At 37.8% G+C, this 27,246-nt stretch overlaps 1 protein-coding gene across 4 annotated transcripts in view; it reads left to right on the top strand.

The window, feature by feature from the left end:
* Positions 1–27,246, top strand: part of Ubr1 (ubiquitin protein ligase E3 component n-recognin 1) — a 159,924-nt gene that overhangs the window by 19,591 nt on the left and 113,087 nt on the right. For all 4 annotated transcript variants that reach the window (XM_013512443.1, XM_005381366.2, XM_013512444.1 and 1 more), the window contains exons 3-6: positions 2,439–2,517; positions 14,013–14,123; positions 22,217–22,347; positions 24,162–24,300. In XM_013512443.1, the coding sequence (XP_013367897.1) occupies positions 2,439–2,517; positions 14,013–14,123; positions 22,217–22,347; positions 24,162–24,300 (460 nt within the window). The remainder of the gene's footprint in view (positions 1–2,438; positions 2,518–14,012; positions 14,124–22,216; positions 22,348–24,161; positions 24,301–27,246) is intronic.

Here is a 27,246-nt window from a genome sequence, read left to right as displayed (position 1 = left end):
AAGAATTGGAGATTTACAGGACTGGTTATAATGATAAACTTGGTACTTCATACCTAGTCTATGATTTTTTGGATTATTATTACTTATACTATATTTACTACCTATTTAGTTAACTTCCTTTTATACTTGAAATCTGGTTTTGCTCCTACAGCTTATTTTTGAATATGTGACTTCTAGTTAAACAGTTCTCTCACTTTTTTCTTCCTGTTCTGGGGCCAGGTGTATTTCAAAATTCTGAATACTTCCCCAACAGAGTCAAGGGAGGGTCCTGTTATCAAACAGCAAGATTTCTATGATGAAGCCAAACGTTCACAGCAAGTGGTGTGAATAAAGTCTGTAGTTACGTCATGCTGCCTCCTCCTCCTCTTCTTCCTCCTCCTCTTCATCTTATTCTTCTTTAAATAACTAACTGAGGTTTGGTGCAAGCCTGTAAAATAACTAAAACTTTTCAGGATTTTTTGGATTTCATAGTTGTGGGTGAAGGATTGTGCACCTTTGGGAACAATTAGAATTCAGTTGAATAGAAGAAGCCAATGGTAGGGAAATTAGAAACATCTTTAGGCTCTTTGTTTGATGTAAGAGCAATTGCCTTAAACATCATGGTAAATCAAGGAAGTTTTTTTTTACTCCCTACTGCTGCCTGAAATTGTTGCCATTTAGAGCTTAGCAACACTTTTCCTTTTCCTTCTATATTCGGGGTACTTTAGGAGTATCAATTTTTAGACTTTATGAAAATTGTCTTTATTGTCTTTGCTTCCCTCTGATTTTAGAGTTGACTGGTAATATATATTGTTAATACTTTTTAAAACTATCATCATCCTGCTCTTTTCTCAGGAAAAAAAATTAACTTTTGTATTTGGTGTCCTATTTTCTACCTTGCATTTTATCTTACATGTGTAGCTTCATTTATCTTACATACCTCTAACTAAACCCCAGTCAGTTTCAACTAAAGCACTATAGACAGTTGTAGAACTTATGTCTCCAAAAATTTCATGGAGACATTGTTACAACCAGGGATTGATGCTGGCATCTAATGGGTAGAGGCCAGGTTTGCTGCTGACCATCCTGCAGTGCACAGGACCGATCTCTCTACCCGCAACAAATAATTATCTGGTCCACTGAAAATGTCAGTTTGCTAAGGGGGAGAAGTCCTGCTCCAAAAGGTCAATAGATTGTACGTGTTTTAAAGAATATTATTAGGCAACCTTTATATCCCTTTAGCCTTTTAAAATGTGTGTGTGTCTTGCCTGGCAAGTGCAAGGTCCTGAGTTCGATTCTGGGTAAAAAAAAAAAAAAAACAAAACAGCCAGGCGTGGTGGCACATGCCTGTAATCCCAGCACTCAGGAGGCTGAGGCAGGAGGATCACTGCAAATTTGAGACCAGCCTGGGCTACAAAGGGAGCTCAAGGCCAGCCTGAACTGCAGAGTGAGACCCTGTCTCAAAAAGACAAAAAAAAAAATAAAATAAAGAGTGTGTGTGTGTGTGTGTGTGTGTGTGTGTGTGTGTGTGTGTGTGTGTTTAGGGAGTATGTGTGTGTTGCTGGAGATCAAACCCAGGATTTCATTTATATTAGGTAAGCACTTTACTTTGCTTCACTCCAACCCTAAAAGTCATTTCTCAAACTTCCTAATTTCATCTACACAACTCTTTTAAATATTTTTAAAAATAAATTCAACACCTGTACTAATTTATATTCTTAATGATTCCCTAAAAGTATCAAGTACTACATTTTAAAAGTTGTTATTAGGTGAGAGATTGAATTTCATTCATTTAGTAAACATTGTATAGTATGCTAGGTGTGGTGGTGCGTACCTGTAATCCCAGCACTCTGGGAGGCTGAGACAGGAGGATTGCTGCCAGTTAGAGGCCAGCCTGGGCTACAAAGGGAGTTCAAAGCCAGCCTGAGCTGCATAGTAAAACCCTGTCTCAAAAAGATTTTAAAAAAAAAATTGTTCCAGGCCCTGTTTTAGGTACTTGGGACATATCAATGTATAAAGTAAAAATCGCATTCTTCATGGTTCTTGCATTCCAATCAATTTTGTTTTTATCCAAACTTCATTTAACAATGTGTAATCAGTGTTTATAAACTGTATTTATAAATGTAACAAAGTGAGCTGGTGGCAGATAATGGAGCGCCACTAATCATTTTTCACAGAATATTGAGTTGGAACTTAATAGTTCAATGCCAAGGTGCAGGCTCAAAGTTCCGAGGATAATTTAAGAAATGAAACCAAACGTGCACACTTATATTTTCAGATAAGGCTAAAATGATGTTAACAGTGTTGTGTTTGCTCAAAAGATTTTTGAAATCCAGTTTTTGAAGCATTTTCATTTTTAGTTTGTGTGCCATACAGGAAACTCCTTCACATGATAGTCATACCTTAAGCATCAATAGGAGTCTTCTAAATTTTGCAATCTAATTGTCAATCTTTTCCAGGGACTGTGCAATTGATCCAACATGTGTACTCTGTATGGACTGCTTCCAGAATAGTGTTCATAAAAATCATCGTTACAAGGTATGAAAACAGATCCATAACATCTATGGATTAGCAAGAACCTGATGACCTTCTAGTCCAAATTCTTGACCAGTACTTAAATTCCTGCTAAACTCAACTGGTATGTGGGCCTTTAACCTCTCTTAAATATACTATGTGATAGGACATCTACTACTTCAAGAGGTAGCCCTTTACAACTTTTTGGTGAGACCTACCACTTTATATAAAAGTATGTATAAAGCATACAGATAGTTTAAAGAATAGCTATATCAAAAAACTAAAAATAGAACTGCTGTATCATCTGATCCAGCTATACCACTCTTTTCTGTATTTCCAAAGGAATTAAAGTCAGCATACTGTGGGATAGAGATACTGTATAACCATGTTTTTGTAGCCTAGTTCACAATAGTCAAGATAGAGAATCAGTGTAGTTGCCCACCAACAGATAAATGTATAAAGAAAATAATGATACATGCCTGTAATATTAATACTTGGAGAGGCTGAGGGTGGAGGATCGCAAGTATGTTTTTGTTTTTGGTATTGGGAATCAAACTCAGAACCTTGCGCTTGCCAGGCAGATGCTGTGCCACTGAGCTGTATCCGCAGCCCAGGATATCAAGTTTGAGCCCAGCCTATACCACTTGGCAAGACCCTGTCTCAAAATGAACAAAAAAAAAAAAAGCTGAGAATGTAGCTCAGTGCAAAAGCTCTGGATTCAATCTCCAGTACTGCCAAAAAACCCAGACAAACCCAAACCACAAAAGAGTGATTGATACACAAACACACATACACACACACACACACACACACACACACACAATATTATTCTCCCATAAAAACACAAAATCATGATCTGGGTGTGGTGACACATGCCTATAATCTTAGCACTTTGGGAGGCTGAGGCAGGAGAATCACAAGTTTGAATCCCACCCTAGGCTATTTATTGAGACCTTATCTCAAAATAGTATACTTGACTCTATATTGTATATATTTTTTGTATAATAAAGCACTCCATTAAAAAAAGGTATACTTTTTAAAAATTGGAAGTGTCAGGTATGGTAGTACACACCTGTAATCCAAGTTCTTGGGAGGTGGAAGTGGGAGAATTGTGACTTTAAGGCCAGCCTGGGATATATAGGGAGTTTCAGGCCAGCCTACATTATATAGCAAGACCCTATCTCCAAGATAATGAAAGCAAAATTGGGAGAAATAAGGGTATGTATTGTTCCAAGGAGGGGGAAAAAGTAGGGTTATGGTGAGACTCTAGATCAGATACTATGTGAACAAAGACCAAGGCAAACACAATAGTTCTAAAACAACTTTTGAGAACAGCAAGGAGACAAAATTTTGAGTCTTTGCCAGGCACGGTGGCCCATGCCTGTAATCCCAGCACTCAGGAGGCTAAAGTAGGAGGATTACTGTGAATTTGAGGCCATCCTAGGCTACATACTGAGCTCAAGGCCAGCCTGCATTACATAGTGAGACTCTGCCTCAAAAAAAGGGTTGTTTTTTCTTTTTGAGCCTTTGTTTTGCAGTGTATCTTTTGCTTCATATTTTTTTTCATTGTCCTTGCAGATGGGACCAAGCTCTTTAATTTGATGAGTAGATTTAATTCTAAGAACCAGAAATCAGAATAATAATTGAATCAAATAGGAGAAAATTTTGGCTGAATTCACCTAACTAAGGTCTTCTGGTGTCTTGAAAGTTGATTCTCAGAATCAGGCCTTTTTATAACCTTGAGAGTGATTATGATGATGCTGTTTGATTGAACATCTTCCAAAGCCAGTTAAAACATACGTGGAGAAGAAAACAGACCCCACTAACCTTTAAAACTTAACTATAAAGCTAGTTAAATCATTCTAACAACTGGTTTTTATGTTTTACTCATTGCCTTTTACATTTTGTTGAAAAAGAAAAAAATCGTTTGAAGCACAGCTTGGAGACTAAGGAAGGGGTCTTTGAGGATTCTTTCATACAGCCAAGGAAAGAAATTTGCCTTCTAGGGACTGTTTTGTTTAGTTCAGTTTGGTTTGGTTTTTTGAGACTGGGTCTCACTATGTAGTCCACCCTGGTCTTGAATTTACTGTGTAGCCCTAGGCTGGCCTCCAATACAGTGATCTTCCTGCCTCAGCCTCCCTAGTGCTGGGATTACAGGTGTGTGCACCACACCCAGCTATTTGTTTTGAGACAGGTGTCCCTATGTAGTTCAGACTGGCCTTGAACTCCCTACGTAGCACAAACTGGTGTCAAACTCATGGCCGTCCTCCTGCCTCATTCTCCTCAGTACTAGGGGTTACAGGCATGTGCCGCCACACCCAGCTGAACTAATTTTTAATCTAGTCCTTAAAACTAGAATGGTAAAAACAAAGCTGTGAAGGAAATTAAAGTCTTTTGCTAGTCTGCAAAACATTGTTACTGGGAATTGATTAGAACTTGAGGTCTTACTTCAGAAAACAGTGATTTTATTGTTGTTGTTTTAGGCCCAAACTTTAATGTCATATATTTGTACTTACTAAGTACTATTTCAGTGAAAAGTATATTAGTAATCAAGGGGGGAAAACCACCACCAATCTTCTTTCTTACCAGTGCGTCAATCTTATTTATGTGTCTTTTATCCTCACCTGACTGTGAACTTCTTGAGGACAGGTTCAGGTCCTACATATACCTCTTGTGTCTGTCATGGTACTTAGGGCACAGAGACCTTTGATAAACATTTGTTGAAATTAAATGTTAGGATCAGAGGAGATAAATCATAGACAAAACTGGTGGTTAAGACTTAATTATAAAAATAGTTTCCATCTATTTTAGCATTATCCATATATATATATATATATATAGTGCTCCTCCTATATGATAAGAAAGTATTATTATATATTGTCTCCCCCGACCCCTTGGTACTGACATTTTAACCCCAGGCCTTTACACTGAGCTGTATCCCCAGCCCTTTTTATTTATTTATTTTTTTAAATTTTGAGACAGGTCTCTAAGTTGCTAAGTTGCCATGGCTGAGCTCAAACTTGTGAGCCTCCTGCATCAGCCTCCTACTTTGCTGGGATTACAGGTGTGTGCCACCATGCCCAGCTGCATATTGCTTTTAATATAACAGTACTTAAAAAATTATTTATTTGGAAAAAAATTATTTATTGAGCTAGGAGTATAGCTCAGTGGTAGAGCACTTGTTTTATCTGCACAAGGCCCTGGTTTTAATCCCTGGCACTGTAAAACAAACAAACTTAGGCAATACATTAAAAACTGCTAGGCTGGGTGTGCATGCTTGTAATCCCAGCACTCTCGGGAGGCTGAAGCAGGAGGATCGTTGCAAGTTCGAGACCAGCCTGGGCTCCAAAGTGAGCTCAAGACCAGCCTGAACTGCATAGCAAGACCCTGTCTCAAAAAGACAGAAACATAAATAAAATTTTTTAAAAATTGCTTTTCCAAAATTCAGATAATAAAAGAGAATAGAAACGTAATTGTTTTTTTATCCTGTTGTATTTGCCTCCCTAGATGTGCCCATAATAAAAAATTCAATGTCTAGCCTGACAGGCAGTTTTGTTTTGTTTTATTTTGTTTTACTTTGTTTTGTTTTGAGACAGGGTCTTACTATGTAGTTCAGGCTGGCCTTGATCTCACTACCTTGCCCAGACTGGCCTTGAATTTTCAGTGATCCTCCTGCCTCAGCTTCCCAAGTGCTGGGATTGCAGGTATATGCCACTATGCCTGGTTTAGCCTGACAGATCTTTTTGGCTGGCATGTTTATGTGTATGTGAGAGATTATACTGTGGAGAGATTATACTATATGTTCTATTTTGTAACTTACTATGAAGATTATTCTATATTGATACATGTAATGAGTTTAGGCTTATTTAATTGCTATATAAACTTTTTCTGAACAGCTAGAATGTTTACATTTTTCACAATCAATAGTGTTGTTTTGAGTAAACACATTTTTATATAAACAAATTTAAAGAATATCTGAAGCTAGATAATTAGATTTTCTGAGTTGAAGTATGTGTGCATTTAAAATGTTAAAGATTTTTCCAGTTTTTGTGACTGTTTCACATTTAACATCCAGGTGCTGGGGAGACTGAGGCAGGAGGATTTTAGGAGTTCAAGGCCAGCCTGTGTTCCATAGTGAGTTCAAATCTAACCTGAACTACAGAGCAAGACCTTGTCTCAAAAAAACAAAAAGAACAAAAACGTTTTCACTGTTAAGTGTGCAGTTTTGTTGGACTCGGTGGTCTCTCAGCGATCCCTGGAGAAAATGGCGAGGGGATTTAGAAAATAAAGACAAGAGACAAAAGCTGGGGTCAGGTGGAGTGGCCTCTTACCTGAGGGGCAAAAGGACTGAACTACAATAGTAGGGGCATTTATTTATATCTTTGCAAAGTTAGTATCATGAGAGACAATGTTGCCTAGCACCTAACAACTAAAATTGTCCAGGATGGATGTTTTTGTCCAGACTGAGGTGGCTTGACTGCTAGAGGCACTCTGGCTGTGTCCTGCCTCACACATGCGACCAGTTTCCAGCTCCAGCAGCTCCCAGCACAGTTTAGCAGTGTGGAAGATACTCAGAACCTGCTGTTAGTATCACCATCTGTCTCTATAAGATGTCTTATTTCACCTCCTAAAACAAAAATGCTGTACTTGCTAAATAATAAGGCCTCATTCCTTCTTTCCTCCAGCTCCTGGCAGTCACTATTCTACTTCCTATAAAATGACTATGTGGCTATGAATACTCTAAATCCCTCACATAAATAGAATCATGTAGTATTTGTCATTTTGTGATTTTCTTATTTGACTTAACACAATGTCTTCAAGGTCCATCCATGCTGTAGCGTATATCAGAATTTCCTTCTTTTTAAAAGCTGAATGAGGGGCTGGGGATTTAGCTCAGCAGCAAAGCGCCTGCCTGGCAAGCGCAAGGTCGTGAGTTCAGTTCCCGGTACCAGAGAAAAACAACAACAAAAAAAAATAAAAAAATAAAAGCTGAATGATATTCCGTTGTATGTATAGACTGCATTTATCTTGTCCATGCATCTGAATGAATCTTGGTTACTGATTATTTTCATTCTTACTCATTTTTCTATTGTATTTTCTTTGCTGCTATGTTATATGGTTTATACTTTCTCTTAATATGCTTGTTTTATTTTGTGTGCATGTGCACATGCATGCATGTGTGTGTGAGAGAGATTAAACCCAGGAGGATCACTACCATGGAGCAACATCCTACATTTTATTTATTTATTCATTATTTAGAGACATGATCTCAAGAAATTGTCAGGGCTGGCCTCACACTTGTGATCCTCCTGCCTCAGCCTCCCAAGGAGCTGGTATTACAGACATTTGGTATCATGTCTGGCTTTTGTATTTTTTTTAATTAGATTTATTGAGGCAAATATTTTATTTACTATTTTTAGTTTTTGTTTTTGTTAGTACATGTTTTCAGTACATAATAGTTGTATTCATTATGGGGAGTTGGTACATGTACATAACACATTTTAATTCATTTATTGAGGTATAAATTATATACAATAAAATCTATGATTTGATAAACTTACATATATATACTTGATAAACCTATACAGTTATGAAACCACTGCCATAGTCAAGCTAGAAACACATCATTTAAAAAGTTTTCTGGGTCTGGGGATTTAGCTCAGTGACACAGTGCCTGCCTGGCAAATGTGAGGTCGTGAGTTCAATTCCTGGTACCGGGAGGGGGGGCGGACGACAAACAGAAACACACACACACACACACACACACACACACACAAGGTTTCTGAAGCTGGGCATGGCGGCACCCACCCGTAATCCTAGCACTCTTTTAGGAGGGTAAGACGAGGATTGTTGCGAGTCTTAGGTCAGCCTGGGCTACATAGTGAGTTCAAGGCCAGTCTGGACTACAGAGTAAGACCCCATCTCCAAAAAATAAATAAATAAAATAAAATAAAAGTTTTCTGTTTCCCTATATAGTGAATCCCCTCCTCCTCTCCCCAGCACTTGGCAGACACTGATCTGATTCTGTCCCTGTAGTTTTGCTTTTTCAGAATGTTGTGTAAATGAAATCAGGTAGTGTGTTGTCTGCCTGTGTCTGCCTGCTCTTCCTTAGCATAAAACCTGTGAGATACACTCAAGAATCAGCAATTTGCTTCCTTTATTGCTGATTAATATGCCACTGTATGCCTATGCTGTGGTTTATTCACTCATTCAGTGGGTGGACATTTGGGCTGTTTCAGCTTTTAAATAAAACTGCTTTCTCTCATTATTTATTATTGTATTTAAATACAAGTCTGTGTAGGTCTATGTTTCATTTCTCTTTGGTAACATAGGAGTGGGATTGCTAGATAAATGACTGTTTGACATTACAAGATTGTTTTCTGTCCTTTTATCTTGGTTTATGCTGTCATTTGTCTTACTGGCATTTTAAAATTGTATGTTGTTAAATTTGCCAATATTTCAGTGCTTTTGAATTGGTTGCTTTGCTTCTGTGGCATCCTCTTTGCCAAGATTATGTTTATATTTGCCTTTTATTTTTTATTTGTTTTTGTCTTTTTGAGACAGGGTCTCGCTATGCAGTTCTGACTGTCAGTGAGCTCACTTTGTAGCCCAGGATGGTCTTGAACTTAAAACGATCCTCCGGCTTCATATTTGCCTTTTATAGAGCTACATTTTTAGGAATTATAGGATTTCAGCGTTCATCACTACCTATGAAAGAAGTTCATTTATATATCTTAGTTTCTTGTTAGTTTTGTTCTTTGGTTACCTTGATGTTAATAATTTTGTCATGCTCATGCCCCTTTCCCCCCTTACTTAGCCTTTTTTTTTTTTTAGTGTAGGCTGACCTTTAGCTTGCATATGTAGCCCAGGCTGGCCTCAAACTCACAGTGATCCTCCTGCTTTAGTGCTGGGATTACAGGCATGCAACACCTTGCCTGGCTCATCTAAGCCTTTTATTATCTGGTCTGTTTGAATGGTGTCCCTTGGCTCTTTTCTGTTACCCATGTAGTACTAATCTTCTGGCACTTTTGCTTTTCCTTCTTTCTCTCCACCCTTTGGTTGTAGTCTTTCTGTGTGTCAGATCATATGTTTACATTTTTCTATCCTTAGTATCCCTGCTTTTCTTGTGGCTGTATAGTTAGTTGTATACAGTGTTCACCATCCATCCTTTTTCTGAAGTTTCCAACTACAGCCTGTGAATCAGTCTGGCCTTTTATTATTGTATGGTCTGTAATATAAGAATGGTTTTTATATTTTTAGAAAAAGCAAGAATATTACATGATTAATAAAAACTATAGGAAACTAAATTATCAGGGTGGGCCGGGGATATAGCTCAGTGGCATAAGCACCTGCCTGGCAAGCACGAGGTCCTGAGTTTGATTCCCAGTACCCCCCCAAAAGTAAACAATGTAGCCTAGAGAATAATAAATAGTACTTAAAAAAAATATCAGGGTGTAAGGATGCAGCTCAGTACTAGAACACATCCTCAACGTGCACCAGGCCCACTCCTTAATGCTCCCTTGCCAAAAAAGTTCAGTACCCATAAATAAAGTTTTATTGGAACTTTACCATAACTATCAATTTATATATTATCTGTTGTCTTGGTTACTTTTCTGTCATTGCTGAGACAAAATACCTGACACTCAAAGTTAGAGGAGGAAAGGTTTATTTAAAGCTCTCAGTTTATGGAGGTTTCAATCCATAATCAGCTAAACTGGGTGTGGTGGCTCATGCCTATAATCCTAGCACTCGGGAGGCTGAGGCAGGAGGATTGTTGTGAGTTCAAGACCAGCCTGGGCTACAAAGTGAGCTCAAGGCCAGCTTGAACTGCACAGCGAGACCCTGTCTCAAAAAGACAAAAAAAATGAAAAAAATTTTTAAAAATTTAAAAAATCCATAATCAGCTGGCTCCAAGGCAAGGTGGCATAGCACAGGGGCAATACTTCAAGGTGGCAGAAAACAGCAAAAGCAGCAAGAGCACAAGGTGGTGGGGAGGACAAGCCTCTTTTCTTCCTTTATATTGTATGCGGGCTACCTGCCCTAGCACTCATGCCATCTCCATGCCCTCCTCTTGCACAGGCTCAGGATGTTTACAAAGTGAGGATCCTGGCCCCCTGCTGAGTGACTTAGTTAAGTTTCTGAACTTCTCAAATTGACACAATGAATCAGCCATTACAAAATCCTGGAGTGTAAATAGCCTTCCTAGGGCATATTCTTTATACTCTAGGATATAGAATTGCTAAGTTACTTGGTTAAGCTTCTAAACTTTTCAAGTTGACACAATGTATTAACGGTTATATCTGTGGATACTTGTGAACATAGAGAGTACAAAGTAATATTTTGAAATGGTGTACCCTGTAAAACCCAAGACTTTTTTTTTGGAGATGAGAGCTCACTATGTAGCCCAGGCTAGCCTCAGACTCACAGCTGCCTCAGCCTCCACAGTGCTGGGATTACAGGTATGCACCACCATGCCCGGTTTTAAAATATTTTATTATCTGGTCATTTTACAGAAAGTTTACAGATCCTTAAAACCCTTTAGGAAGGGTATATGTGTACAGTGTTTCCTAAATTCTGATATTTTTAGAGCACTACTAAAAATAATATCCTTAGTTTTCATTTTTTCTCTTTAAAAATTGTGTTCAGTAACTCAGACCTGTAATCTCAGCTATTCAGAAGGCTGAGATAGGATTGCAAATTGCTCTGGCAACTTAATGAGACCCTGTCTCAAAATAAAATAAAAGGGCTGGGATGTAGCATCCCTGGATTCAATCTCCAGTGACAAACAGAAAACCCAAAGCTCTGTTGTTGCTTTGTTTTTTTTATCTTGTTACTGAAAAAGTCTGATACTAGTTTAATTTTCTTGTGTTCATCTTTTTCAAGACTTAAAAGTCTAATAATTTTGCCCACAGGGTAGCACACACCTATAATCCCAGCACTTGTGAAGCTCAGGCAAGGGAGTCCCTGTGAGTTCAAGGCCAGCCTATGTTACATAGTGAATTCAAAGCCAGGCTGAGCTACATAGCAAGACCCTGTCTCAAAAAAGCCAAAAAAAGTCTGATAGTTTTACTGAGATATATTTAGGAGTTAATCACCCCAAGAAAATTTTTAAAAAGTTCTTCAGTTATTCATAGACTCATGGCTCCTTTCAATGTGTAGATTTACAGTTTTATTTCCAGGGAGTTTGATTTTTTTTTTTTTTAAAATACTGCTTTGCTCCAATGTTACTTACTAACTTTTTATTTGAGTCTATATGTTGGGCACCCTGTAATTTAGAATTCATTTCAGTATGATCCTTATTTATTTTCTTCTTCTTCCTCCCCCTCCACGTCCCTCCCGTTTTCCTCTCCTCTGCCCGCTCCCCTTCTTCTTCCTTCTTCCTTCTTTTTTTCCAGTACTAGGAATTAAACCCAGGACCTTGCACATGCTAGTCAAGTGCCCCACAACTGAGCTATATCTCTGGTTCTCCTGTTTTTTTTTTCTTGAGTTGAATCAGATCTCATTTTCTAGATTTTGTTTGTTTGTTTTTTGAGATAGGCTCTCACTGTGTAGTGTAGCTCAAATTGGCCTTGAATTTTCTTATGTAGCCCAGGCTGCCCTTGAACGCTTGGTGATCCTCTTGCCTCAGCCTTCAGAGGGCTGAGATTATAGGCAGTGCCACCACATCCAGCATTTTCTAGATTTTTAAATTCATGTTATCCATCTTTTTTACTTTCTGTCTTTTGCTCTCTTCCTATGTGCCACTGAATTCTTTCTTTCTTGGTACTGGAGATGGAACTCAGCTCCTTCCACATCCAAAGCATGTGCCCTGCTACTGCATTATGCCTCTCATGTTTCTTTTTAAGGATGTTTGATCTGATGAAAGTTTTCATTTCCTGGATGCCTGTTTGAGGCTATACGATTCATCTTGGAGCATTATATTACAGTGTTCTTAGCTTTGTCATTGGGTTCTGGGTCTGACTTACCTTTTTTTTGAGACAGGTTCTTGCTCTGCAGTTTGGGCTGGCCTTGAGCTCTGTAACCCAGGCTGGCTTCCAACTTGTAATAATCATCCTGCCTAAGCCTCCAAAGTGCTGGGATTATAGGCATGAGCCACCATGCCCTGCCTTCTTTACATTTTTGCTTCATTGTTTTCTTTTCTACAGAACATATACATACGGTCTGCTTTTTTCCTATTCTTTTTCACTTCATAAACAGGAGTAAGTGCTTTCTTCTGTTAGTTATATCCTCTTCTGTGTAAGTTCATAGATGATGATGGGAGTGAGATAGGAAGCTTTGGCATGTCTTCTTTCATGTTCCTGTAGGATTTTTAATTTTCCTATTTCCTGTTTTCCTTCACTGTCTTCTTCTGTTTCTGCACCTCTCTACTCTTGTGCACAGTGTCATTAGCTCCCCTCTCTGACTGTCTACACCCACAGGCAATAGGAACTGTGTTGGAACAAGTCTTCTGAGGGTCATAGTGTTTAATTTTTGTTTCCTGCTAATGCTGAAAGTATGGATCATACGTGGTTTTGTGGAACCCTTACTATATGTTGGGGAGCTTCAAAATCAATTTGTTGCCATTATCCTTTATCAGAGTTTATTTTACATTTTTTTGTTTTAGAAAGACTGAAAGGAAATAGATTAAGTAAATTTTAGTGGCTGTGAGACCTCAGTGTAAATGAACATAACTGTATTTTATACATTTCTTTTTCATGTTTCCCTTCTGGTGTCAGGGGTTGAACCCAGGAACATGCACATGTTAAGCAAGTTAAGCTACTGAGCTACATCCCCAATGTTTTGTAATTTATACTGCATAGTATCATTATACTGATTTCATAAAAGACTTTATCCAAAAGTCTCATTTTTTCAAGTATTCTAGGTGTTATATCTTTTTCACACTTTTCAGTTGGTTTTCCATTAATTCAGAATTTTAAAAACTATTGAAAAAGTTTTTTTCAAAATCTTATTAATTTTTTTTGTTTGTTTGGTTTGGTTTTTTTTTATTAATTTTTTGTTTTTTGTTTTTTGTTTTTCTTCCAGTACTGGGGATCGAACTCATGACCTTGCGCTTGCCGGACAGGCACTGTGCCGCTGAGCTAAATCCCCAGCCCCAAGAACTTATTAATTTTGAAGGTTCATTTTGTTATGATGTATTCAAGATTTTGGATTTTTTTTAGTAACTAAAATGATTTTTGTTACATCTAGTTTTTATTACATTAAAGGCAATGAAGGTTGAAATATTGGTGAAATTTTTCTTTCTTTTTAGTACTGGAAAGTAAACCCAGGGCCTGGTTCTGCCACTGAACTTTATTCCCAGCCCTTTATTAAATTTATATTTTGAGATAGAATCTTGTGAAAATGTCTAGGCTGGCCTGGAACTTACGATCCTCCTGCCTTGATTTGCTGAATAGTTGGGTTGATAGGTATATGCCACCTCACTTGGCACACAAACATAAATTATATGAGTCATCTTTAACATTCTTTCTTGCTTTGAAATGTGTTTTGATGTTAAATAAAACTCATTTTTCATTGGTCAGATGCATACTTCTACTGGAGGAGGGTTTTGTGACTGTGGAGACACAGAGGCCTGGAAAACTGGTCCTTTTTGTATAAATCATGAACCTGGAAGAGCAGGTACTACAAAGGAGGTAAGAATATTATTTTTTTAAAAATTGCTATTTAAAACTTGCTGGAATTAAATAAGAATAAATATTATGTGTCTTTGTTAAAGTGAATCCTATTTAGACTCCTAATCATTTTGTTTTAATATTTAATATGTATGCAGTTCTTTTCCATTCCAGAGAATTTAAAGGTATGATAGTTTCTCTAAGAAGGAATAAGTTGGACTGGGAATAAAGCTCAGTGTGGAGTGCTTCCTAGTGTGTGCAAGGCCCTGTGTTCAATCTCTAGAACCACAGAAAATTAAAATAAGGAATAAATTCACAGTATAAAATGAATCCAGGGGCCAGGGATATGGCTGAGCAGCACAAGTGCCTGCCTGGCAAGTGCAGGGTCCTGAGTTCGATTCCTGGTACCCCCCAAAAAAAAAAAGAATACAGAATATTTCTTGGTAGGCAATCAATGTGATAAGAATAAATAATATATAAGCCTAAAAATTTTTAAAAGTAAGTACTGATAGGTAAAAAAATGTAACAAATTAGAAAACAATAGACTTGACATATAAATTCAGCAAACTCTTAAAGAAAAAGTCAAGTAGGTTAAATAGAATATATCTCTTCTACAGTGACTAGGGTGTCCAAGAAGAAAATCTGAGCCTCAGATATAGATACTTAGAAATGAGATGGGGAAATAAGCATAGAACCACAGGTAAATGTGGATTAAAAAGATTATACAAGAGTTAGAATGACTGGTTTTGGCTCATGACAGTAGGATACTGTCTTAGTCATTTTGCTGGCACTGGGCACAATATCCAGCACCACAACTTTATGGAGCAGAGGATCATAAAGACTTTCCCAGCACCTGTTGAGAAAAGCATTTTTTAAAAATTCTACTTATGTGGTACATCTGAAAATGAGTTTATCAGACAGCATAAAATGCCATGATTTACTCAAAAGTGGAGAGAAAATTTAATCAGTAACCATTGAAAAAGTTTAGTGCTGGTCATGGCGATGCATGCCTGTTATCTCAGGCAGAGTCCTTAGAACCCAGCCTGAGCAACTTAGTAATTTAGAGAGACCCTGTCTCCCCCTGCCAAAAAAAAACAGTATATAGGGGAAGTGGGAGCTTGGGAATATAGCTCAGTGCTAAGGCCCTGGGCTCAACTCTCAGTACTGAAAGCATTGTAGAAAATTGTCACAACAAAATAATTCCTCCATATGCGATGTTCATGTAGTTTCACAGATGAATCCTTTTAAAACTTCAAGAAATAAATAGCTCTTCTGGGTTTATAGTACTGGGTTTTTGGGGTGCTTTCCTCTTGGTTTCCAAGTTCTCATCTGGAACAAAGAATTGAACAAGACAAGCAAAAATGGTGACAACATTTATTTGAAAAATTCAACATAAAGGGTACGGGATAAACTGGCTTTGCAGAGTGAACTTGGGAGCAAAAGACAGGAAAAATAAAAGTACATCCTGAAGGGCACAGGGCTGGCTACCATGAGGAAAAGCCACCCTACCACACTCTTTATGGTGTCTGTGTCCTTTTATCTCTTTCACCCATGGCAGGAACCCATGAGAATTCCATATACAGGGCCTGGAGAGGTGGTTCTGCATGGATTCTGGAATCACAGCCATGCCTCCCTTCCAGGCAGTCTATACCATACCTATCTTCCTACCTCACTTAGACTGTTCCAGATGGTCCTGTAACGGGGAACACCTGTACAGCCCAGATTTTGGTCTCTTAAGTACCATTTCTCACTCAGAGAAATCAGGCTTATAGTTTAAATACTTGATTTTAGATTGAGGTGAGGAATATTTAAGGTGAACTTGTGCAGATGGGCTTGTATCAAAAGATCCAAGGACCTAGTTTGAAAAGGCTCCCATTAACCTTAGTTAAATAATGGGAGCATCAAATAATAAATAATAAACAACCACTTTAATTGATTGAATCACACTGAATATGTACAAGTTCATGAGTTCCTAATGAAGTTAAATGAGAGCTAAGTAAAAAAAAAACCTATTTGCTACCATGGGAGTAACTATTGCATCAATTCCTTTCTACAAAAATTAATGATTAAAGGAAATGAAATAAACAACTATTCTACCTTTTCCATAACAAATTGTGTTTCGTGGTAACCAGGGACCCCTAGCTCATTGGGAAAAGCTCTTATATCTAGAGGAATGCTAACTTAAGTAGGAAAGGAATAGTAGAATTAGGAAAATCAACATTTTGCAAGGTCTAAAGCTTGATTTGAGATAAGGATTATTAATGGGTGCTAAAACCATATTGAGGTTGACCAAGAACAGTATTTCCATCATTCTAAAGTATTTGTTAGTCATGAAGAAGAAAAGAAAAAAGAGATTTTTAATGGAGATGGCTATTATGGTTTAGACATGGGATGTCCCCCAAAGGGCTGTATTCAGAGGTGAGGCTTTTGGACGGTGGTAAGATCGTGTGGTGCTGCAGATGACTTGCTATTAGGAGATGGGTCACTAGGGGCATGGCCTGGAAGGGTATATTCTAGTCCTTGTCTCCTACCTTCTTTCCTTGCTTCCTGCTGCCATGAGCTGTTTGTTTTCCTTCGCCACACCCCTCTGCCATCCTGTTTCTGCCTTGGAACCAGCTGACTATGTACTGAAACTGTGAGCCAAAATAAACCTCTGCTCTTATCGCTGGGCATGGTGGCACACATGCCTGTAATCCCAGCACTCAGGAGACTGAGGCAGGAGGATCACTGCAAGTTCGAGGCCAGCCTAGGCTACAAAGTGAGATCAAGACCAGCCTGAACTGCGTAGTGAGACCCTGTCTCAAAACAAAAAAAAAAAACAACAAAAAAAGCCCTCAGCTTTTTTAAGTTGTGGTGTTGGGTGTTATGTTCAGTGACAGGAAAGTGACTAAGACAGTATCCTGCTGTCATTAGCCCAAGCCAGTCACCAGTGTTGATGTCGTTCATTACTAAAGTGGAGTGATAGGGCATAATAAGCCCCCCATATGAAGGACAGTGAAATGCTAACATAACTTGGGACCAGAACTTACTCAGATTTTGGAGATTTTGGACTTTTTAAAATATTTGTGTAGACTACCAATTGAGCATCCCAAATCCAAAAATCAGAAACCCAGCTTTCAGGTTAGGGATGCTCAATTTGTGTATAATTTTAACATGTGAAAAAATCGATCCGTGTAATGTACCATGTAAGTAAAATAAACAACACCACATGCACATGTCGATAAGTATAGGGAAAGTCCTTATGCCCCAGTCACCTCGCAAAAGCCCATAAGCTGGCAACCACACCTCCAACATAGTGCACCTTTTTGGGAGAAATTTTAGATAACTGCCATAACAACGTAAATCACTACATCATCATATTTGGCAATAAATTAATAGCTATAATATCTAAAGTATGAGTTTAAAAAAAAAGCTCAGTGGGAAGTGGGAGAGTACTTGATTGCCTAGCATGTTCAAGGTCTTAGATTCAATCTCCAATCCCAGGAGATGAAAAGAAAAGATAAATTATTTCTTTGTTTTTTTTTTTTTTTTACTCATTTTATTTTTTTTTGAGACAGGGTCTTAGCATGTCGTCAGGCAGGACTTGAGCTCACTATGGCCTCTATCTTGTGGCAGTCTTCTTGCCTCAGCCTCCTGAGTTCTGGGATTACAAAAAAGATCAATTAGATTTGATTGGAATTTAAACTTTTGTGCTCCAAAAGACACTACCAAAAAGTGAAATCTGGTATGATGGTGCATGTTGATAATAGCCTCCCAGATCAAAAATTTAAGTCTCAAAAAAAGAAAGAAGGCTAGGCGTGGTGGTGCATGCCTGTAATCCCAGCACTCAGGACACTGAGGCAAGAGGATCTTTGCAAGTTAGAGACTAGCCTGGGCTATAGAGTGAATTCAGGGCCAGCCTGAACTGCATAGCTAGACACTGTCTCAAAAAGACAAAAAAAAAAAACAAACAGAGAGAGAAAGAGGAAGTCCCAAGCTGGTCCTGAACTCTTGGGAAAAGAAAAAAAAAAAAAACAAACAGAGAGAGAAAGAGGAAGTCCCAAGCTGGTCCTGAACTCTTGGGCTTAAGAGATCTTCCTCTCTCAGCTTCCCCAGTAGACAGGACAATAGACACATTTTGTGTAACATTTGACAGTAAACCTCTTTCACATGCATTGTACCCTTTTATCCTCATTATTTATGATATAGGTGTGGTAGCATTGTTTTACAGATGTGGAGACAGAACCCCAAAATATGGGGATTTGCCCATATTTGTACATCTAGTCTAGACTGTAGTGTCAATGTATGTTTTTAAAACCTTAAATTTGGAAATTGCAAGTTTACAAAAAGTTGCAAAAATAAAAATAGTACAGAGAATGTTCATTTAGCCATTACCCACTCACCTTTTGGATTAAGGTTTTGTCATTTGTCATTTAGCACTACTTTTTATTTATTATTTGTGGTAGTGGTTGTTTTGAGACAAGGTCTCTTGCCCTGTAATTCAGGTCAGCCTTGAATTCACTATAGGGTAGGCTGGGCTTCCTTCTGCCTCAGCTTCCTTTTCTTTAAGGGGCTTTTCGGGTGGGGGCTTTTCTTTTTACTATTTCCTTTTTTGGTACTGGGAATCAAACTCAGGACCTCATGCTTGCAAGGCAGGCACTGCACCACTGAGCTACATCCCCAGCGCTGCCTCAGCCTCCTTATGTTAGGGTTGCAGGTGTGCACCATCATGCCCAGCTTCAGCACTATTTTTAGATCGCCTTGCCTCTCTTATTGGTTCACTTGTCCTGATCCCAAATGATTACTCCTTCTTTTGCCAAATATTCATTTGCTACCTATTATTTGGTTAACAAATTTATTAGCTATTCATTATCTGAAATATTCTATTTAGTTTTAACCCTGTCAATACATTGTCTTGTTTTTGTTTTAGAGCCCCTTTATTATAGTTATTAGCATATATTAATTATATAAATTAATGGGCTTTACTGTGACATTTCCATACATGCATATATCATGCATTGATCTTGTAGCCACCTTTTGAAGAGCTAGTTTTGATTATTTTATTTGATTATTATTAATTTTAACTATTTCACTATTAATATTGGTTTTAATTTTGGTTAATGTAGTTTCCTCAGTATTTTTTTGTGAGGGGCCTTGCTATATAGTTCAGGCTAGTCTTGAATTCACGTTATAGCCCAGGCTGGTCTCGAAGTTACAGCAATCCTGTCTCAGCCTCCTAAGTGCTAGGATTATAGCTGTGCCATCATGCCCAGCTCCTCCTCAGTTATTTTTCCTCATCGATTTTTTAAAAAGCAATTGAAATGTTTTGGCATATAGTTGGAGAGAGCTTTCCAGCGTGAGCTTTTCTTTTTGTGGTGCTCATGATCAAACTTAGAGCCTCATGCATGCTTGTCAACCACTTTTACTACTGAGCTACATATACAGCCCTTACATGACTTTTTTACCTTCTTCATTCCATGACTGGTCTTCCCAGAAGGCGATTTTTGGACTTCAAAGTAGCTGATAAAGGGTCTCTTTTGAGGAAAAGAATTTGTAGGAGTTAAATTGGCATATTGAGTTTTTTAAGTCAGTGCCTTACTTTGAGGTTTTCTGTATCATAAGACCACAGAGCATTGATGTCAGTCCTGAACTAACTTGATCTTGGATTTCATTAGATTTGTAATTAGTTTTAGAAGATGAAAGATATTCTGGAACTGATTGATGTGAGTGTGAGAAAAATACCTTCAGTGTAACACATAATCAATCCATGCAATGCAGTACTGTGTATTTAGGGTTTTGTTTTCTCTTTGCTTTGGTGAATGTGAAATCCACACTCTGCCAACTGGATGGCATTGTGCCAAGCAAAATAGAAGTTTACTAAGTGTGATCAGACCGGATTGATACTAATAGCCAATCACCATGCATTTGGCAATTGTTTTTTAAGAGAGGCTCCTTTCTCATATATCTATTTGCATTTCCTCTCAAGTTCTGTAATGTGTTCTTGTTAATTACTAATTCAGTTGCTTATTTTAGGCTTTTGTTTTGACTTAAGTTTTAATTCTTTTGTTCTTTGTAATTGACCATATTTTCTAAGGTATAAATGCTTTTCTTAAAAATTTGTTATGGGGGCTGGGGATTTAGCTCAGCGGCACAGCGCCTGCCTGGCAAGCATGAGGTCATGAGTTAGATTCCCAGTACCAGAAAACAAAAACAAAAACAAAAAAAAAACACTAAAAAAAAAATTGTTATGTTCTTACTTGGACCTCTCCTAAAGAACCCATCTTCTGCTACAGTGTAGAAGTAATAAGTAGATTTTAACTCTTCAGCTCAAATTATTCAAAAAAGGTAAGGAACAGGGATGTGGTACACCAGTACTGGTCATAAGTACCTTTGGCGCCCATCTCTCTCAGAGGCTTCTGAGCAAACTGCAGAGAGAAGATATGCTGAGCAAAGGTGAAACAAACTGTGTAGCACTGAGAAGTGAGAAAAAAATTGTGCTAAAGAGTAAATGAATAGGTTAGTAGTTTGGTGGCTACAGAATAATTCATTGTCTAAAGAAGTTAGGTTAAAATTTAATATTGAAAAAAATAAATAAAATTTAATATTAGGGACTAGAGATATAGCTCAGTGGCACAAGCACCTTCCTGACAAGCACAAGGTACTGAGTTCTATTTCTGGTAACCTCAGTTGAGAATATAGGAGTGCACAACAATGCCCAGTAAGATATTTTTTCTTGAGAGCAACATATAGATAGGTCTTTTTGGGTTTTTGTTTTTGTTTTTGTTTTTTGGGACAGGGTCTTACCATATAGTTCAGGCTGCTCTTGAACTAACTATGTAGCCCAGGCTGGGTTAGAACTTGCAGCAATCCTCCTGCCTCAGGCCGCGCCCCCAATGCTGGAATTACAGGTGTGCACCACCACGCCCTGTTTAGGTTTTGTTTTTCATTCAATTTGTCTTTATCTTTTAATTTGAGAATTAAGGCCATTTACATTGTGTTATTATTGAAGGTATGTACTAATTCTTGTCATTTTGTTGTTCTCATATTTGATTCATTTTTCATTTGTTTATCTATTTTCCCAGTGAGATTTATTCTTTCCCTTGGTCTCATGTTTGTTACTGTCTTCTTAATATGTGTTTAGGATTCGCTTTATTTTCTGCAGTGCTGGCATACTGCTCATTTATTTCTATGCTTTATACTTCATGGTGGGTCTTTATTTCTCCTTCAGTTTTAAAGGACAGACTTGTAGAATTATGATAGCAGTCTGAGTTGGCAGTTATTTTGTTTTCTATTTTACCATTCCATAAAAGGAGAGGGAGCCAGATGTTCTGGCTCATGCCTATAATCCCAGCACACGGGAGGCTGAGGCAGGATGATCATGAGTTCAAGGTCAGCCTGGGCTACAAAATGAGCTTCAAGCATATCCTGAACTGTATAGTGAGACCCTGTCTCAAACACACAGAAAAAAATAACTTTAATGGTAGTCAGGTAAATCCTAATAATATGTATATGAAAGATAGAAAGGAAAAGAAAAATAGAAAGATAAGAGGGAAGAGTCAAGAGACAGAAGGTGTTTACGGGTTGTAAGGCAACCAAAGTAAAGAATGAATATAAACGGGAGGCCAAAAGAGAGATAGGAGATTTTATCTGGTTTTTGAATAGCTAAGAAACAGCTATTGATGTTGGTATGTATGACTAAACATAGAACATTGTAGGTGCTGCTTTAATAAGATGCCATATATTATTGTTGTCCATTTTTAACTTTTTCCTTCAGCAGTCCTGCCTCTGTTCTTTTCTTTGATTTGTAACACTAACTTGGCTACAAGAGGTTAAACTAAACAGTGTTGATACAATTGTTGATACAGTATTGATATAATGTCAACTCCTGACCCCAGCTGAACTCATCCCTGGAGGATGTTGTAATAAACTCATGAAAGTGATTATTTTGCTGGACAAGGTAGGGTATACCTGTAGTTCCAGCTGTTGGGGAGGCTGAAGAGGAAGGTTATGAGTTCAAGGCCATCCTGGGAAACAATGCAAGACCTTACTTCAGAAAAAATGTTAAAATCAATAACATTATCTTCATCCATCTGTTCATATACATCTATTCAGTATTTCTCTCTATTTTCTTACAGAATTCACATTGTCCTTTGAATGAAGAGGTCATTGCTCAAGCCAGGAAAATATTTCCTTCAGTGATAAGATACATTGTAGAAATGACTATCTGGGAAGAGGAAAAACAACTGCCTCAGGAACTACAGATAAGGTGAGGACAGGATTTCGTGATGGTTACTTATATTGTAAAGTAAGTGTTGGATAGCTATTTTTGTGACTATTTACTTAATGTACCATTATAAAAAAAGTTACAGAGTTTATCTCTTGGGAGTACAGTATTTTCAAAATATTTATGTGAACTACTTCACTAGACATTATAAAGAAGTTAAGTCAAAAGAAGAGTATTTGCAAGTCCTGACTTTCTAGGAAAAATCAACATTTGGGGGGTTTTGTTCTTAAGTTTATAAGAACTTAGCAGACACCAATCTCTGTATCAAAAACCTGCCCCATTTGATCCTGGCCTTGATCAACTTCAGGGTTCTCCAAGAGAATTGTGAATAACCTGTGACTTTGGAACAGTATGTCTTCCTTTATCCCAGATCTTTAGTTCTTTGTCTTATCAGGAAAATTTCATAAAGAGAATAAAGAAATAGCCCTTTTCCTCATTCTATGCTAATATTTTGCTAGGGTTATTGCACTTGTAGGTGTTTTTTTAGTTAAAACCCAGCAATTTCTAATGGCAATTAAGTCTTTCAGTGATAGTAATAGTTGTTCTTAACTTACAAATGCAAAATGGAAATCTGGACCTAATATGGAGATGCATTTCAAGTGGGAATTTTTCCTCCTTTGTAATAGTGACAATGTCCCAAAAGTGCAGCACATCTAAATACAGTTGCTTCTTGAGTTTACAGAGGTTTTCTGTTTGCTTTGCATAGGAAAAAGAATGATTTTAATATAGAGAGACATGAAATGTATTGTTTTGACTCTTTTTGCGGGGGTGGGGACAGGGTCTTGCTATGTAGTTCAGACTGGCCTCGAACTCAATACAGGCGTGCACCATCACACCTGGCTTTGTTTAGACTGTTGATGGTCCATAAACTTCTTGGAGAAATAAAAGTATTGGGGAATTGTGTCTATAAATATGTTAATTTCAAATAGATGATAATATATGTCATTTAAACCTTTTAAGAAATTTTTGTTGATAAACATAATATGAGCCACTTGCCAAAAAACAGGAGAGCTGCTCAAAGTCATAGTGTGTACAGGTAGCATTGGTCTCTGTATTCACATTGGAGTTTCGGTGCCTCGTGCTTCTTATTGGCATTATGGCCACAAACAAATCATAATAAAATAAATGTACTCTACCAGTATCACTGAAGTAGAAGGTAAACACAGAAAGAAATATAATAAAATGTGCTAGAAACTAAATGTTAATAAAACACTGTGACCTTGAAAGTGGAGTCTCAGGCCTGTCTCTTTGTCAGAATGGAACCTAAAAGTTAAAAGTTGTACTTGAGACCTATTGCCACTAAAATGGGACTTTTGAAGATAATTTTTATTTTTATTTTTGGCACTGGGAATTGAACTCAGGACCTTGTACTTTCTAGGCAGGTGCTTGCGCCACTGAGCTATATCCCCAGCCCTGAAGATAATTTTTAAAGATGGAGAAAAAAACGTAGAAAAAGAAATACTTCCATTAAGTTGGTTTTTTCTTTTCTTTTTTTTTTTTTTTTTTGAGATAAAGTCTCATTATGTTGCCTAAGCTGGCTGAGAGCTCCTGGGCTCAAGCAATCCTCCTGCTTGGCCCCCCAGGAGCTAGGACTATAGTCACTGCTACCCCACCTTGCTTGGAGTTTTTAATTCCATGTCATTATTCCGCTTGATTCTGTATCAGTGTCAGCAGTGTTACTTTCCCATATGTAGGAAACTGCATGGTGTTGCAGACAGTGTACGTTATTTTAGTCCTCTTTTAACTTGTTCCTTTATTTTTTGCAGTATCTAAATACAAATCTTTTTTTTAAACAGGGAGAAAAATGAAAGATACTACTGTGTTCTTTTCAATGATGAACACCATTCATATGACCATGTCATATACAGTCTACAGAGAGCTCTGGACTGTGAACTTGCAGAGGCCCAGTTGCACACCACTGCCATAGACAAAGAGGTTTGTGGTCACCATTTGAACCATGCGGCTATCCTACATCAGCTTCCTGGCAGTCAAGGGTTGACTGAGCCCTTGCCAAGTTCTTTAGTATTGTGTTAAATATGACCATCCCCTCCATTTATTCTTACATCTTGAGTAGATTGATTAGGATTTTGCTTTTGTGTGTGTGTGTGTTTCATATTTTTAGATAACTATTTATAACTTATTCTAAATGATTAGAAAGTTGTTGAGTGTATTTGATAAAGCATATATAAAAATAGCAGCTTCGTGCTCTGTTCTTATAATTTATTGAATAAAATAGGAAATATTGATTATTTCTGAAATTTCCAGCGTGATTTATATTATTTTTATTTTTTGAGATAGGTTTTGCTATGTAGTTCAGGCTGGCCTTGGATTCATGGCAGTTTTCCTGCGTCAGCCTTCTGAATGCTGGGATTACAGGCATGCACCACCACACCCACCCCTGTATTATTAACATACGTAGCTTTTATTTAACATTCATCCAAAGTAAAAATTAGTTTTTTAGGTGATAGACATGTCTGAAAGGAATATTAACTTAATCCCTATCTGTGAGTAGAATATAATGCAGTAGAAAAACACCATGATACTAGTAACTCGAAACCTCCTTTTTTGTTTTTTTCCATTGCTGGGGATTTAACCCAGGTCTTTGCTCATGATAGGCAAACATTCTACCTCTGTGCTGCATCCCCTGGTCAAAACTTTCCATTTTTCTTAACTTCTTTTATAAAAATAAATGATTTAACATTTAATAATTAATGATTTAACATTTAATGATTTAACATTTAATTTAACATTTAATCAATCATTCTTTTATAAAAATAAATGATTTAACATAGATATAGAATAGATGGTTAATTTCCTTTCTTTGTGTTTCTTATGTATGTCTTATAAGATTGCAGATCCTGGGCTGGGGATATAGCTCAGTAGCACAGTACCTGCCTGGCAAGCACGAGGTCCTGAGTTCAATTCCTGGTACCAAAAAAAGAAAGATTGCAGATCTTTAAAGTAAGGGCAAATGAGCTGAAAAAAAAAAAACAAAAAGAGTATGAACTGTTAATAATATTGGCCAACATTTGCTAAGCATTTATATAGACATATTTTTGACTTTGCACGTAGCATTTCATTTACACTTTCAGATAGGTACTGTTATTGTCTCTATTTCATAAAGCCATGCCTATACCTTGAGGACTCAAAAGGACAATATCTTGTCACACCTGTAACCCATACCAGGTACACAAGAATTCTGGTTAGAGAAGTCTTCAGACTTTTTCATGTAACTCGTATAGAGAGCTTATTAAAAGTATAGGTTCAGATTTTACAGGTTTAGTATAGGGCATAGAATTCTTCATTTATAACAATTTCTTAGGTGATTTTGATACTCTCAATGCAAGGAACCATATTTTGACTAGCGTGAATCTTTTCCACAGTTTCTCTGCTATATAAATAACTCTGAGAGCTGGGGATATCGCTCAGCAGCACAGCCCCTGCCTGGCAAGCTCAAGGTCCTGAGTTTGATTCTGGGTACCAAAAAAAAAAAAACCCTCTGACCAGACATGGGAGGCCAGAGGCATGACTGCCCCAAGTTTGAGGCCTCCCTGGGATAGATAGTGAGTTCAGGGCCAGCCTAAACTACAGAGTGAGAGCCTCTCTTGAACAGCCAAAATAATAATAATAATAATAATAATAATAATAATAATAATGATGACAATAACAATAATTCTGTCTTTGCACAAAGGCTAAAGAGATCACTTGTTCACTGATATGTTTAGCATATAGAAATGAACAGAATTTTCTAAGTTTTGGATGGCCTCTTAAGTTAGACATCATCAGGAGGAAGTAGTAAATCTGTAATAGTGGTTACTGTTTCAAGGTCACTGTTTCCAAATTACTTAAAGTTTAACTCAACTGTAAAATTTTATTGTTGCTAGACATGGTGGCACTTGTCTGTAATCCCCAGCACTCGAGAGGCTGAGGCAGGAGAATCACTGTCATGTTTAAGGCCAGCCTGGGCTACACTGTAAGACCTTGCCTCAATAGATAGATAGTAGTTGTTTTATACTCAGTAGTTGGTCAATCCCTGAAGTCAGGTTTGCTGAAAGGAAGTAGAAAGCATGAATATGAGTGAGTTTGAAAAGGAATGTATTAGAGCTGAGGATATAGCTCAGTAGCACAGCACCTACCTGGGAAGTACAAGGTTGTGAGTTTGATTCCCGGTACCAAAAAAAAAAAAAAAAAGAGAGAGATATTTATCTATACTTTTCAATTTTGAGAAGAGGTAAGTGTGGCATTTCTGAAGGAAGGCGAAACAAGTGACAATTTAGGCGGCAAGAAAAAGGAAGGAATAAGAGAAGAAAACCAGTAAGAGGAAGAAAGGGAGGAAAAATGTCAGAGAGCTGGGCATGGTGGCGCACGCCTATAATCAGTCCCAGCACCTGCTGAGGCAGGAGGATCTCTGCAATTTCAAGGCCAGTCTGGGCTACAAAGTGAGTCCTAGGTCAGCCTGAACTTGCGTGGTGAAACCCTGTCTCAAAAAAGAAAAGAAAGGAAAAGAAAAGAAAAACGTCAGAAAGAAATAGATGAAAGTAACCGTGTGTGTGTGTGTGTGTGTGTGTGTGTGTGTATGTGTGTGTGCGCGTGCGCGCGCCCACACGCGCGCGTGTGAGAGAGACAGAGAGAGACAGAGACTGAGAGAGACAGAGACAGAGAGAGACAGAGAGACAGAGAGAGACAGAGAGACAGAGACTGAGAGAGACAGAGAGAGACAGAGAGACAGAGACTGAGAGAGAGAGAGAAATGATTAAGCCCAGGTCCTTCTTTGCATTGAGCCACATTCCCAGCCAGTTTTTCATTTCAAGACAGGATCTTGCTACATTGCCCAGACTGGCCTTAAACTTGTGTTCCTCGTACTTCAGCTTCCCAGAGTGC

This window comes from Chinchilla lanigera, unplaced genomic scaffold (assembly GCF_000276665.1).
Source record: "Chinchilla lanigera isolate Chin_1 unplaced genomic scaffold, ChiLan1.0 scaffold00015, whole genome shotgun sequence".
Taxonomy (NCBI): Eukaryota; Metazoa; Chordata; class Mammalia; order Rodentia; family Chinchillidae; genus Chinchilla; species Chinchilla lanigera.
Note: the sequence above shows the minus strand (reverse complement) of the source record. Positions and strands in the feature narration are given on the sequence as shown.